Source organism: Lutra lutra, chromosome 3 (assembly GCF_902655055.1).
Source record: "Lutra lutra chromosome 3, mLutLut1.2, whole genome shotgun sequence".
Lineage (NCBI taxonomy): Eukaryota > Metazoa > Chordata > Mammalia > Carnivora > Mustelidae > Lutra > Lutra lutra.
In genome coordinates, this window is record NC_062280.1 from 20,811,557 (window position 1) to 20,825,915 (window position 14,359).

Sequence of the window (14,359 nt, forward strand, 5' to 3'; positions counted from 1 at the left end):
TTGATAAAGAAAGCAGCATCAGAGAGTGTCAAATCAAAAACAAAACAAAACAAAATCAAAATCCCATTGCTTAAGAAATATAAGTTGACCTTATAATTAATGCCTCTGGTTTATAAATTGTTTTACTAAACGTTATAAATTAAGATTGCATTTTCTTTCATTTTACATTTCCCATTTCCAACTAATGGTTTATAAATTGTTTTACTAAAAGTTATAAATTAGGATTGCATTTTCTTTCATTTTACATTTCACATTTCCAATTAATCTTTAGTTGATGATGTATGTAAAGTCTGGCCAAAATGTAAAGTTTTGAGAAGAGCGCTCAAAAAATCAAAATTTCTGAGAACCCTGGTTGCCTACCTAAGAAGTTTTGATGCATTTAATAGGAAATAGAGACTTTGGGAGAATTTTGAACAAGGCAGAGCTTTAGAAAGATGAATCATTTCATTGAAATAATACATTTTTCCCTTCCACTCTGAATACAGAAGGAAAGATTGTCACACACTTTCAAATCACCCCATTTTGCATTAATAGTGCAATGAAAACTTTTGGTTGAAATTGACAAGAATCAAATGTGGTTTAGAGTTATCCTTGGATAATGATTATTCAAATATTTTCCCTCCATATCATGAATATAGAAAATTAGTTCATCAAATAAAGGTTTGTTGTATTTTTTTTTTCTAGACCATCTCTGAGATGTTAAAATGATTTTCTATTGACATATAGGAAGACAAAGCTCAATGGAAATTTCTTCCCCCAAAAAGTCATTTTTATTTAGACTCATCCATTGAGCACAGAGAGTTAAAAACTTGACTCTCTGACTTAAAAAAAATAATAGTAATCTGGAATAAAATTTTGTCCTTCATAGCAACCGTCTATTTTTCTGTCTTATGAATAGTTTCTGAGGATGGCTGGCATTTGTAGAATTAACTCTTTAAGGTGTTAATTATTGGTAAATAACCCCAGAGATCTTTGGCATGAAGTGTTTTATAATTTTGCTAAAGCATAAATGTGCATCACACAGATTAGGTAAGTGCTTAGGTGCAAGTTGTCAGGCTAGAGCATAAATCTTACTGAGCATCAAGCATTCAGTGCCCAAAGTGATTTCATTTCTGCCTATTCAATCATCAAGCAAAATGCTAAATGTCATGCTCTACCTTATTTGAAACAAAGGCAATATACTCTGAAGCTATTGCAAATATGGAAATATATAAAGAATATGCCATTAACCCATGTCAAAGGTCTGTTTCAAATTATGATTAAACAGATGTAGGTTGGGAAAGTCCCATCGAAAAAGGCCAGCTAATTGTTTTGCTAGAAAATCTATGATTCTCTAGAAAATCTTGGGAAAATCAACACAAGGCAGCCTTTAAGTTTTAGGATTTTAAATTTTAAATTGTCTCTAAGTAATGCTGGCAGTGTGCCCCCTTGGAGTTTGAATCATTTGTTTTAGAAATCATAAAAATTGCTAGTTGATTAAATGTTAGAGTCAAACAGATTCATGCAACTGAATTTGGAATTTCCATTTTTGCAACAAGTGAATCAGATTTAACATTTAGCTTTTGATCACTGGGTAATGAGTCACTTGATTGGTACTCTAATGATCTCTAAAATAAAATTTGCAAATGAAATATGAGGCCCTATATATCCCCAAGGATTAGGAAAAATGCCTTAGATGAATTCTATTTCATTGCCAAAATAGACACTCAAGGAAGATAATTAAAAGTATTATTATTTGAAATAATGAAATTATTGGCTTTCTAAAAATTATTTATCTAGAGGCTTTAAATGTAATGACCTCATTAACTTAAAGTTACTGGCATCTACATTTTATGGGAAACTCTTAGCATGTCACTATATTTATTGTTAGATATAGACTCTGTGATAGTCCCCCATTTCTTTTTAAATTGGGATTTTTATCATGCCCAAAAGAATGACCCAATCATCATATTTTCTGACTTCAGATTTTGACAAGAGGCCTTTCCCTTGGGCTGCCAATGAGAGCTGTCAATGATATTTCCCTGTAAGCGACAAGCTCACTTGTCAGTGGCAGGCAGGCACAGCAATTTAAGCTTTTGGTTAAAAATAGTCAGGATTCAATGTCATCTTGAATTTTTTATTCTTTTTTGCAAACACCAAGAGATGGGATACCATTCTCGGAGATGGCTGTATATCTAGATATATTTATTTAGTTAGTTTTTTGTTTTTTTTTTAAAGAGGACAAACATTTTTTAAAAGAGGACAAAGCATTGAAAACATAATTTCTCTTTAGCTATTGAGGGAATATAGGGAGAAAAGTTGAAGTAGCCAAAATAAAATAAAGCAAACAAACAACAAAAGTAAACCTTCCTTTCCATGCTACATCCTCATTTGCCCTCCAAAACATGCAGACTTTAAGACACATGGGAAAATGCAACAAGAACTATTACTTTGCACATTACATTACACCAGAATAATATCTATCTAGATTTAGATTTGCTATTGTCTTCAAGATGAATACTGAACTTCCTGGAAACAGAAATAAAACACCTAACCTCAAATCTCTTGGACCTAGCTAAGGCCTGGACTACCTCTACATGACCTACTGTAAGTCAGTTAACTAGCAGTCCTTGATTTGCTCCCCTCGGAAATAATGGAAAGAATGCTTTGGCACCAACCATCCAAGTATTATGGCTGTGTATGAGCAGCTGTCAGAGAAAAGACTTTCAGGAGGCCCTGAGCCTCTTTGTTGACCCTCTTGGGAAAGCAAGTATTCTGCTGGATGAATGAGAAGCCCATCTATGGCATTCAGCCCAACCAGTCATGAACCTCACCTATATTATGCGGACCAATAATACAATCAAGCGTACCAGGTGATTTATAACTGTGATGGTTGACACTGTAGGATTGAACAGGGGTAGGACAAGAACTACACTGAACTACACTATTAGACCTTCCATAGAGTGGAAACTGAGTCCCAATGTTGCCCACAATATCAGAAGCCTCCCAGTCACAGATGATACAACTTTTATTTTTCTTTTCTTGTTTCCAGGTTACACCTGCCTATAACTTAGATATCTCAAGTTCTTGAGCATTTGGTCCTTGGGGGCTTAGGGGACTAGGGGCTCATATTAAATGATAGATCTGTTCTTCAATTCCAGTATTAGTTTTTTTTCCTCTTAAATGATTATGTAGGTGGAAGGAATTTTGGAGCCTCCTTGGCACCAACCCTTTCTGGCTCCCTATGCCAAGCATATTAAAAGAAAAATGCACAGTAAAGTTACCTCCAATTCCTTTTAGGTTAGGATTTTAAGCAAGAAGATTGATTTTAGCAAGGTTCAGTCCCGATGTGGTTCCAAGGATAACATCAAACATTCTGCTGGGGGCGGAAATGTAAGTAGAAGTTTCTATGAGAAAGCTGTCTTGATTGTGTGGAGCCATCTACACAGCCAGCCCCCTGTCTACTTTTCCTGCCTCTCTCACAATACACACCTCCTACTTTTTGCTGCTCCACAAGTCCCCTGGTCTGGGAGCTTGTCACCCTTGCATTTTTGCTGGTGGGCTTCCCATCCTTCCCTGAAAGATTATCAGCAAATTTCTTGCTTTCAGTTGAGGAATAAAATCTTACGGGGCCGCATCATGTCTTTCAGGAGGATGGCAAACACACCTCACTTGCCAATTTTGTTTGCTGGCCTTTGACTTCAAGGTTCTTCCTCATGTTATCTCTACTCCCCTGCAAACATCAGCTGGGCACACACTTTTATAGCTCCATTTCAGTTACTCTTGAGGCAAAGACTGACATACATGAAAGTACCCAAAGGGTGTAATGTCAATCTTTTGTACATCACTATTCATGAGAGTTAGGATAACATTTGAAATAATTCAAAACTAGTGAAGCACAGTTCATCTGTCATTCAAAGTGAAAAGACTCAAGTCGCAGTATAAACTTTGTCTTGATGGGATTTTTTTTTTCCTGTGTCTTGAATTGAATGGAAATAATATCTTTTGAGAGGAAGGGAAAGAAGAATCCATGTTTCTCAAACCTAGTTGAGGCAGAGCTGAAACAGGCAAACTCAAGGTAAAGGAAGCATGATTCATTACACAATACGAATATTAAAGGTGACTCAGGCTGACTCTATTCTACAGATCCTTGTCACCTAAAATTCAGATTCTGGGCATCTGTGACTCAAGAGTGTCAAGTCCAGAATTCTTGCCTGTTTAATAACTCTTGTCTCCTTGCTCCTCAGCTAGGCAGAGATACAGTCAAGCAATGAAAGAGATGACAAGCCAGTGCTTTCTACCAGGACCTGTCACCTGTTGCTCGAAGTAGTTCCACTGAGCCTGAAAATGTCACTGTCATCGAAAGTCCATAGCAAATGTTGCTAGGCTCCTTAAGGATGCTGAGCTTAGCCTCAGGATCAGTATTTACATTGACATGGTGGCCCTCCTCCTTGTGTCCTGACTATAAGTGCAAACTGTGTGGTAGTCTCGCAGAAGCAGTCTCAGTCCTAGGAAATACCTGGAGGGTGTCAGAGGACAGCCCCTATCCTCTCCTGCAGGCCCTACTGGCCAAAACAGCTAGGTGGCAAAGGATAAATTGAGATAACAATCTTAAAGTAGGTAGGGGGTCTTCCAACCTCCAAAACAGTTGTCAGACTTTCCTCTAGAGAAGAATCACTTATTCAAATATGCAGATTCCATGGCCCCATTTCCAATTCAGTAATACTCTTGTACTTCTGACACATTGGAAAATGGACCACAATCAGAAAAGCACTGTTTCTAACACAAGAAAAAAAAATGTTATTTTACAATTTGGTAGATAAGAAAAATTCCATTTAGGCAAGACATGACCATTTTAGAAAAGCTTTGAGCTTTCTTCTTCTTATATCTAAAAGCAATGCTGTTCTTCTTGTATCTATGAGCAATGTTGGTCACTTTTATGTAAAAATCATTTTTTAAAGAGTAATTCATTTCTTCACTTGGCTTTTTGCTTATGGAAATGTTTAACATGGTGTGGCTTCATTCTTTGAGTGGAAGCTTGCCTTATTAATCCAGGTGTTTCTATCCTCTTGTGGCATGATCTCTTTTCTACTAAAAAAAAAATCTTCTGTTCTAGGATTTTCTTTCATTTTGGTCCTTCTTTCCAACCAAATGTGGGAGGACACTGGGAGGTTATGTTTTCCTGTGTGTGTGTGTGTGTGTGTGTGTGTGTGTGTGTGTGTGTGTACTTCAGTTTGGGTTTCTGTGTTGTTGTATGTTGTGAGTATGGGTATGTTTCTGGATTTTATGTATGAGCTTGGGGACTTGTCCATGTCTCAACCATGTTAAGCATATTTTTTGTGGTTCATACAGGTGCAGATTGTTACCAAGAAGATAGACCTAAGCCATGTGACATCTAAATGTGGCTCTCTGAAGAACATCCGCCACAGGCCAGGTAAATAAATACTTCTTGGTAGTTGGGGAAATATTAAATTGCTCAAGAAATCAACAAGCAAATTTTTTTGTTTTAAAATACCTAACTGGGGGACGCCTGGGTGGCTCAGTGGGTTAAGCCGCTGCCTTCGGCTCAGGTCATGATCCCAGCATCCTGGGATCGAGTCCCACGTCGGGCTCCTTGTTCTGTAGGGAACCTGCTTCTCCCTCTGCCTCTGCCTGCCACTCTGTCTGCCTGTGCTCGCTCTCTCTCTCTGACAAATAAATAAATAAAATCTTTAAATAAATAAATTAATTAATTAAATAAAATAAAATACCTAACTGGAAAAAGTCTCAAAATCCTGAAAATTCATGCTTTTACTAATGGAAACTTAAGGGAGAAACTTTAAGGCATCTTCATTTGGACAAATAAATTCAATTATCACAAGGAGGCCACATATCATAGGACAGGTTCAAAATTAAAGGTATATAAATGCATTTATCCCTACGTACTCAACATGCTTATTGGAACTCTTTTGAAATATATGGTTTATAAAATACCTTGGGCCATGTATTTATACATAATTACATGGATTGAAAGCAGTATTTCCAAAGATTTTTCATGAAATATTTTGTCTACATATGTGAAGGAAGGATTGTGTTTAAGCAAAGCTGATGAAAATATTTATCTGCTAAATTTCTCAGATCCTACAGTAGATCAATAAGCATTATAAATCCTCAGCAGAACGCAGTGCTTAAATGACCCATCACTTGGCACAGTGCTTGTACCAGCTTATTTAACTATTGGCCTCTTGTTTTTCTAGAATATCGCATAGGATTAGTGCTCTAGAGTACAATTTACATTCATACTTGTTGGGGATTTTTTCCTCTTTAAAGTGTAAATCTAACATATTATGAGTCATTTTTCTGAGTACCATTATTATATATTTTTGCTAAATTCTACCTTCATGTGTATTTAAATAATGGACAACTGTCAAATTTGTTATTTTCTTGAGATTATTTTGACACAATAGATACCATTGAGTTATAGAAGGAGGAGGCCTTTGCTATGCATGATGTCTTAATTAAACCAGGTAATAGGTTATTCCCATTAATTACTGCCTCAAATGTTATCAGAAACAAAGTATAAGAACAATCGAGCCAAAAAGATTTCTAACCAAGAAAAAGATCATTAAGAAGAATTTATTAGTTGAAAAATAAAGGGAGATAGGCTAAGTTTCAAAATGAATAAATGCATTGGAAACATGTTTAGAAGTCAGGTTTCACTTTGACAAAGGGTGTTGATAAAACAAGTCAAGGAGTTAGAAAAGACATATATGGAATCTCTATTGGTTCACAACCCTCTTGAGAGGGTATAATCTGAAACTGGCCCTACTCAGAAGATGGGGGGAAACCAAAGAAAGAGGCAGGCCATTCCGGGTTAGTAGGTGGCAGTTTTAATAAGTAAAAGGGAACTTTACATATTAGATTTCTCTTGGGTAGCAGTAAGATGGATCCTCACACCCACCCACCAAATCTTAAAAGTCTATTGAAGAGGCCTTAACTGGGTTTAGTCATGCATCCTGTGTAGGTGTTCTCAACACCACATCATTATCTCAAGGCTCTGTCCTTGGAACAGCTTGTTGAAGCAGAAAAGGCAAGCAGGGGAGAAAATGAAAAACATCCAAGTACCCAGGTCCAGTTTTCAGGTCAATTAGTGTCATGTCTTTTTGTAGATGTTCCTCAATAATCTCCAATATTAATTTCAGAACCATTACCCTGGAATTAGCTTCTCTGCCATTCCTGAGGTGGCCCGGACATGGTCTCATACTGCATATCTTCACAGTTCTGCTCTCTATAACTCAAGCTTACAAACTTAGTTGACTCTGTACTGCTGTGTCAACAGTATGACTGAAATATTTGGCCATACTGCCTATTTTCCTCCAAAATGCAAATGAAAATATAAGATTCTTTAATTTAGACAGTCAGTATTCCATTAGCCAAATTCAACTGGACTCTTGTGCAGGAAAATGTGACATAGTTAAAGAAGTAGTCTATGTAAGATATATTGGTCATAAAAGACTATTGTCATGGACTCCCACCTATTTCTAAATCTAGATCTTTTTATAAGAACTGAATCAGATGACTAAACTCTTAAGGAAGTGTTAACACAATGATCCTTGACAATGGCAAGTTTTCACAAAGTTACTTTGGAATGTGGAGTATCTAAGGAGAAAATAAAGGATGCAGTTCAACATGTGGAAGCCCAACTTTAGGAATTTTGGAGCTTGATAAAGATTATAGTCCTTCATAATTAGTGCTCCTGGTGGATGCCAGAATTCTTCAGAGCCAAAGACATAGATCTGTGAATACAAATGGGTTTCTCTCACAGTTACATAAAAATTTCTAGTAGGATTTCCATAAAAACGGATTTCTCAAGCTTCCTTTTCTGAATACATTTTGGGTCAATATTATGTTTTTTTTTCCTCTCCCTCAAAATAGAATTCAATAAAAATTTTAACAGGATTATAACTCTGTCCAACATATAATCATAAAAGAAAGCTTGCAAAGGCCATTTCTATTAGTGGTAACAAAAGAGTAAAAAGATTGCAAGAAATTTGATCTCTTCAAGTTAAAACTCAACATCCTCCAGCCTCTAACCAAGATAAATATGTTTTATGAATCACCCTAATCCCATCACAACCAACACATAAGACCCATGTGGCTAGGAGAAATGTTGGAAGAATAACACTTCCTACAATAATGCATATTTTGGCGGGAGGACAAGTACATGTCTCCTATAAACACAAGTTAAATAACTCTGTGCACATCCTAAAGCTTCAGGAGAAGATTGAATGGATATATTTTTAAAATGTAACCTAATAATACCACATAATTTCAAGGGGCCCCTGGCCAGGTAGTTGGGTATCAATATAAATGTCTGGGTATCATATGAGAAAAATACCACAAGGTCTAAGTCTATGAAGACTTAACAGGCCTTCTTTTTGATCTCCAGAAATACAAAAGCATCAAGAGTCCAAAATTGAAAAATCATCCCCATGTTTCTCCCAAGTCAAAATCCTAAAAAAGAAGCAGTTATAATAGTAGATGGTCATGTCATTTACCACTGGGCTTCCAAAGAAATGCACACACCCAAAACCAGATTGAAAATGAAAGTGAAGGGGCACCTGGGTTGCTCAGTGGGTTAAAGCCTCTGCCTTCGGCTCAGGTCATGATCCCAGAGTCCTGGGATCGAGCCCCACATCGGGCTCTCTGCTCCGTGGGGAGCCAGCTTCCCCCCCCCCATCTCTCTGCCTGCCTCGCTGCCTACTTGTGATCTCTGTCTGTCAAATAAATAAAATCTTTAAAAAAAAAGAAAGAAAGAAAGAAAGAAAGAAAGAAAGAAAGAAAGAAAGAAAAAGAAAATGAAAGTGAAAGCAAATCTCAGTTGGAGAGGTACAGGGGTCTAATTTAGCTTCTTTTCAAGTCAAAGACATCAGCAGGCCCTCAGAGGTGCTCAAGGACAGGCTAAAGGACAGTGGGTACCTACCAGGATTGAACTCCCTGCAATTACAAGCTGGGAAAGACATGCAGAGATAGGGGCACCACTGTGCATTCTCAATGACCAGCAGATCCTCAAGCTTCAGGCTAATTAGCATTTAAGGAAATGATGTGGTCAAAACTGTCGCCACATTATCAGATCAAAGTCAGTGTCAGATTGGTCCTATGCCATCTGTACAAGAGTGGGATTTCCTAAGGCCCTCTTCCTATCCATCTGCTAATGCTAATGGGAATCTCTCAACGCTCACTGGTAATAAACAACTTAGCTTCCAACTTCAATTTCATCAGTCAAGCTATCAATGTTGAAAACATACAAATGAATATATTATCCATATGTGTACCATTTCTCACCTAATAGTTTAGTTTTTTAGGCTTTTTTTTTTTTTTTTGGAAAAGTGACCTATTACCATGAAAAAGAATAAAAATCTTCATTTCAATTTAATTTACTCCGATAAGAGTAAGAGATTAAACGTTCCAAGTTTTAGAAAGGACGAAATAGGATCTTTTCACTGTGTTCTTTTTAGAATTTTTATTATACAGATAAGAAAAGCCCCTCTGATATTTTATGTTAGACATGGTAGATTATGAAGAAGAATTTATTAGTTGAAAAGCAAGGGTAGACATGATAAGTTTCAAAATAGATAAGTGCATTGGAAATTTGTCTAGAAATCAGATAATTTAGCTTCAATTCAGCTTAGAAGAAAAAGATATTAATACATAGGTCAAGCCATATAATAGTACAAAAAGAATGTCATTACCTTGGGTGATATGGGACAAATGGTATGGACTAGAAATTCTAAAAAATTCCTTTCACATCCATGATCTAAAAACTAGTAAATTAAGTCTGTGTTTTGTAATGATCTCTCTACTGTAATCATTTTGGGGAAATAAGCATCACAAGTAGGAAGATGTTATTGTAGCAAAGCACTTAAAAGCCTTTCTTCTCTCACAGGTGGTGGGCGTGTGAAAATTGAGAGTGTAAAACTGGATTTCAAAGAAAAGGCCCAAGCTAAAGTCGGCTCACTGGACAACGCTCACCATGTCCCTGGAGGTGGCAACGTCAAGGTAAGAACCAAGGTTCTGAGCTGATCCTGTCTTCTGTTTTTTCATTATTCTGAAATGCTCCTCATCAGAATGGGTCACAGATAAAAGACTAGAGAGGTAGGAAGTAGGAATGGCAGAGCTCTGAGACACGGTGAAAAGTCTAGAGGCCAGTGAAGACACTTGAGGTAACAAGGACTGGTGCCTGTCTTGAACAGATCGACAGCCAGAAGTTGAACTTCAGAGAGCATGCGAAGGCCCGTGTGGACCACGGAGCTGAGATCATTACGCAGTCCCCAGGCAGATCCAGCGTGGCATCCCCCCGACGACTCAGCAATGTCTCCTCTTCTGGAAGCATCAACCTGCTTGAATCCCCTCAGCTTGCCACTTTGGCCGAGGATGTCACTGCTGCACTCGCTAAGCAGGGTTTGTGAATATTTCTCGTTTAGCATCGAAGTAATAATATTTAGGCATGAGCTCTTGGCAGGAGTGGGCTCTGAGCAGGTGTTATATTCATTCTTTACAAACCATAAAATAAATAATCTCATTCCCAAACTGTAGTAATTGTTACAATTTTATAAAAAACAATGAATAGTATATGCAGAAATTGACTTGATTTCCATTTGCAACAGGAAGACACTGGCTTTACATGAGTACAATTGGACAATTATTTTTGCTCTGCTCTGTTTTGCATGGAGTATTATTATTTTAAAAATTGCATTTTTACCTTTCATGTGCCTGAAGGCTATCCATACATTCTGAAAGGCCTTGTTGAAATCCAAGCTGCTCATTCTACTATTCTGTTGCTGGGTGAAAAGATAAAAGCTGCCCATTTTAACTTATTACAGGTTACATTAAATCAAGGAGTCTGATTGCAGGAAGGAAAGAGCATGTAAGAAATAAATTTTTTGGTTTTTTTTTTTTTTTTAAGCGTTATTTTGTATAAATGGGAAGGAAGATTCAGTTAAGTTATTAACATTTGGGACCTGGATAATTATATCAGAGTATAAGTCAATCCAATAAATTATTTAACTAATTAAAAATAGTTACGAAGCATTTGAGCTGTGGTTGAGGAAGCAGTTTAAAAGTGCATCTCTTAGGAATGAGGCACTTTCATTAGGATGGACTCGTGTCTGATTAGAATGTCAGTTGATCAGCTAGATTTGTGTCCACACTACCAGTTTCACACTCCCTTTCCATCTGTTTGATACAGTATTATAGATATAAATATATATATATTTCTCTGTGGCCATTTGTGATACTTCCTCATATACTTGAATATTATACTTCCTTATTCACAGTATCTGTGTCTCCTGCACCCTTTGGTGTTGCAGTTTTAGGTATGTGAAAGTAGATGTTAGCAGGGTTCTTTCCCTATTTAAAAAAAAAATACATTAAAAAAGAACAAAAAGTTTTAGCATGAAGTTGCTTCCTGTAACAACTCAGAGCTGTAACCCTGTTCTAGTGCCAGATACAAGTCTCTCCCGTGATGCTAGGAAAATTTATTTTTCTTTGCTTTCACCAACATGGAGTTTGTGGGGATGGGTCCAGTTATACATTAAAAGGGTTTACAGATTGTTGGTTTAAGATTTTGGATTTATCTCATTTTGAATTATGGAATACTTTGGGTTTTATTCCTGTAATCATTCATGAAACAGACTTCTTAAGATTTTTTTTTTTTTCCATTTGCTAAAGTTGAAACTAACAGAGGGAGTTTGGGACATGTTGTCCCACTCTTCCAAACAGTGCCTGCTAATTAAATTATCTGAGAGAAAATATTTGGCTTCCTTACCCAAAGTAAAGATCCCTTGATCAGAAAGGACAAGTACAGTAATTTGAGAAGCCAGAACTACCAAACACTTGAGATACACATATCTAAAATCAGTTTTCTTAGGATTCCAACATTGCCCTCTGTACAGGAACCCTGTATGACTTAGTATTACTTATCAATAGATGATACTGGTCTGACTTAATCTACAGTCTGGGAAATCACCAATTAATTAATTCCTCTCACAAATCATTCATCTTGGACTTGTGAATAAGCAACAAAATAGTCAATGGCCTGAATAAGCAATCAGTTACCAGTCTGGGTGGATATTTTTCAGTATTTTATCTATTCTTTTTCTTGCTTGGGGCTGGTAGATTGGATCTGAACAGTTAAAGGCAAAGAGTCTGATAGGTGTTTGATCCCGTGAGCCAAATTAATTCCTGACTATATAAGAGGAAATGATGGGCATGGATGAGGCAACGAGGAAGTACAGTAGTATCTAGGAAAGCAGCCAAGGGATGCAAAGACAGACAGACATGGGTACCATTTTGTGACCCACTGGATATTGCAACCGATGTGACTTCCACCAAAAAAAACCTCTAGAATCAAAAAGATAGTATTCATTCTCAACTAAGAGGTTTTACATCGGCAAATAGGTTGACGAATCAATGTTGACAAATGAAAATGTTGACAAATCAATTCTTTTATACAACAGCCAAAAATTAGAAACAACTGAGTATGACTATGGATGTGTCTATTTTCTGCGTAATAATTGCTATGATGTGGATTTGACCTATCTGAGCATTTTATTCATCAGCTTCCCTTGAAATGCTCCAGAAAATCGGAGAAGAAAGAGTAGTTGTGTGGAGACCTATGGTATTTTCTTACATGTTTGACAGTGTTAGATAGTGACTAAAGTTCTCTAGAAAGAGGGAGTTAACAGCTGGTTAGAACAGTTTTAACCTATAAAATAAGCATTTTTTACCAACTTGGTTTAATTGTTTATAAAAGTTAAGAATAAGTAATTATGCTTTATATGTGAAAATTCTGTTTCTTACAAATACATGCCCAAAGTACAGATTATATAAAGCCCTAAGATACTAGATTTGGCATTAAAACAAATGTTTATTTCAAATTATAGTAAAATTATAATGAGTAAATGCCCTTCCTTTGTATGGAAATATTATTCTTTATAGTGTTCACCAAAAAAACCCTGATAATTTGTACCAATCCAAGAGAGAAAAACACAGGCTAAAGGTCTTCTTATGGGGTTAGGGAGTGGAACCTATCTTGCCTTCACTCTCAAGATTAACGACGCAAATTAAGCTTTTTGAACACCACTCTTGTGGGGATACCCATACGCTGATCTAGAAATTAAAGCTTTATAGTTCCAATTCTAGATCTATTACTGCCAGTTTCTCTCTGGCTTTAGCCTTTGAGAACCTGTTTAAGGATACATAAGTAATCCAGAGCTGTGAAGAGTTGAAAGGCCGGCTTCTTCAATGAACTCACTCTCTCTGGGTCACCTGCAACCAATAATTGGGTACTTTATAATGACGCAGGAAAGATCCGAGTTGATGATGAGTTTCAAAGGCCCTGTTCATTTGGGAACCAACTCTCTCTGGATTCTCCTGCTGAGTTCCAGCAGGGTGATAGGTTGAAATCCCACCCACAAGCAAGACACCTGTGTAACACCAACTGAGTATGGCTGAAGAAGGCTGATGAGAGAACTTCACTAAATGGAAGAATCTGCTGATGGTAACTGGCCTTCTCCACACCTTCATATAGAAATACAGCAGGAAATAGGATCATCAGCCAAAATAGAACATCATGTCAATATTGTTAAAGAAATAATGCAGTTGATTCTGACCTTGTTACAATTACACTTTTTGTCCGATTTTTCATGCCACAAAAATGAGAAAAACAAACGATCGTGGTCTAAGTAGCCAAGAAGAAAAAAAACAGATTCATGGCTTGGAAAGGCAAATTCTAGGCATTCCTTCCAAAACTGATGTGCTAAAATCAGCACTGATGTTTGTTTTTTTACACCTAGGATTTTTAGCCTGGGTGTGTAGGTTGAGGCCAAGTCCCTCTGCAGGAAAGAGCTTATTTTTAAACTCAGAAAATGTCAATCATGAAAATCTACTTCAACTTTAGCAAAAAGAAAAAAAAATCAACAAAAAGTATACTCTGTATGCTGGGATTCCAAGGTTCCAACATGCCGCTACAAATCTCTGGGGGGTTTCTTTCTTCTGATAATTCTAGAGCCTGTTACCATAGAAAGGCATTTCTTCAATGGCTGGTTGTAGTTAGTTCATGTTTTTCAATCAAAATTTGCAAATGTATTTGTTGCTGTATAGTGATTGTTTTGCAAAATAAAATTGCTTGTCACCTAATCCACAGTTTCAGATTGTTTCTTCTCTGGGAAAAAAAAAATATTACACACACACACACACACCCACACATGGCTCAGTCCAACCAAGGAAAATTTATGATGACAAGGCTCTTATTATCTCCCCAACGTGTGTCAGGATTTAACCACTCCTGTATTTAGCGGGATGCTATCTGTTGCAAGTGACAGAAATTGAAATCAAATTG

At 36.8% G+C, this 14,359-nt stretch overlaps 1 protein-coding gene across 25 annotated transcripts in view; it reads left to right on the forward strand.

Annotated features, from left to right (window-relative positions):
- Positions 1–14,157, forward strand: part of MAP2 (microtubule associated protein 2) — a 288,045-nt gene extending 273,888 nt beyond the window's left edge. For 17 of the 25 annotated variants that reach the window (XM_047720913.1, XM_047720916.1, XM_047720922.1 and 14 more), the window contains 4 exons: positions 3,280–3,372; positions 5,332–5,413; positions 9,905–10,017; positions 10,212–14,157. In XM_047720913.1, the coding sequence (XP_047576869.1) occupies positions 3,280–3,372; positions 5,332–5,413; positions 9,905–10,017; positions 10,212–10,427 (504 nt within the window). In that variant the 3' untranslated portion in view covers positions 10,428–14,157. The remainder of the gene's footprint in view (positions 1–3,279; positions 3,373–5,331; positions 5,414–9,904; positions 10,018–10,211) is intronic. The other 8 variants (XM_047720938.1, XM_047720931.1, XM_047720933.1 and 5 more) reach the window with 1 other exon arrangement.
- Positions 14,158–14,359: the final 202 nt, after the last annotated feature.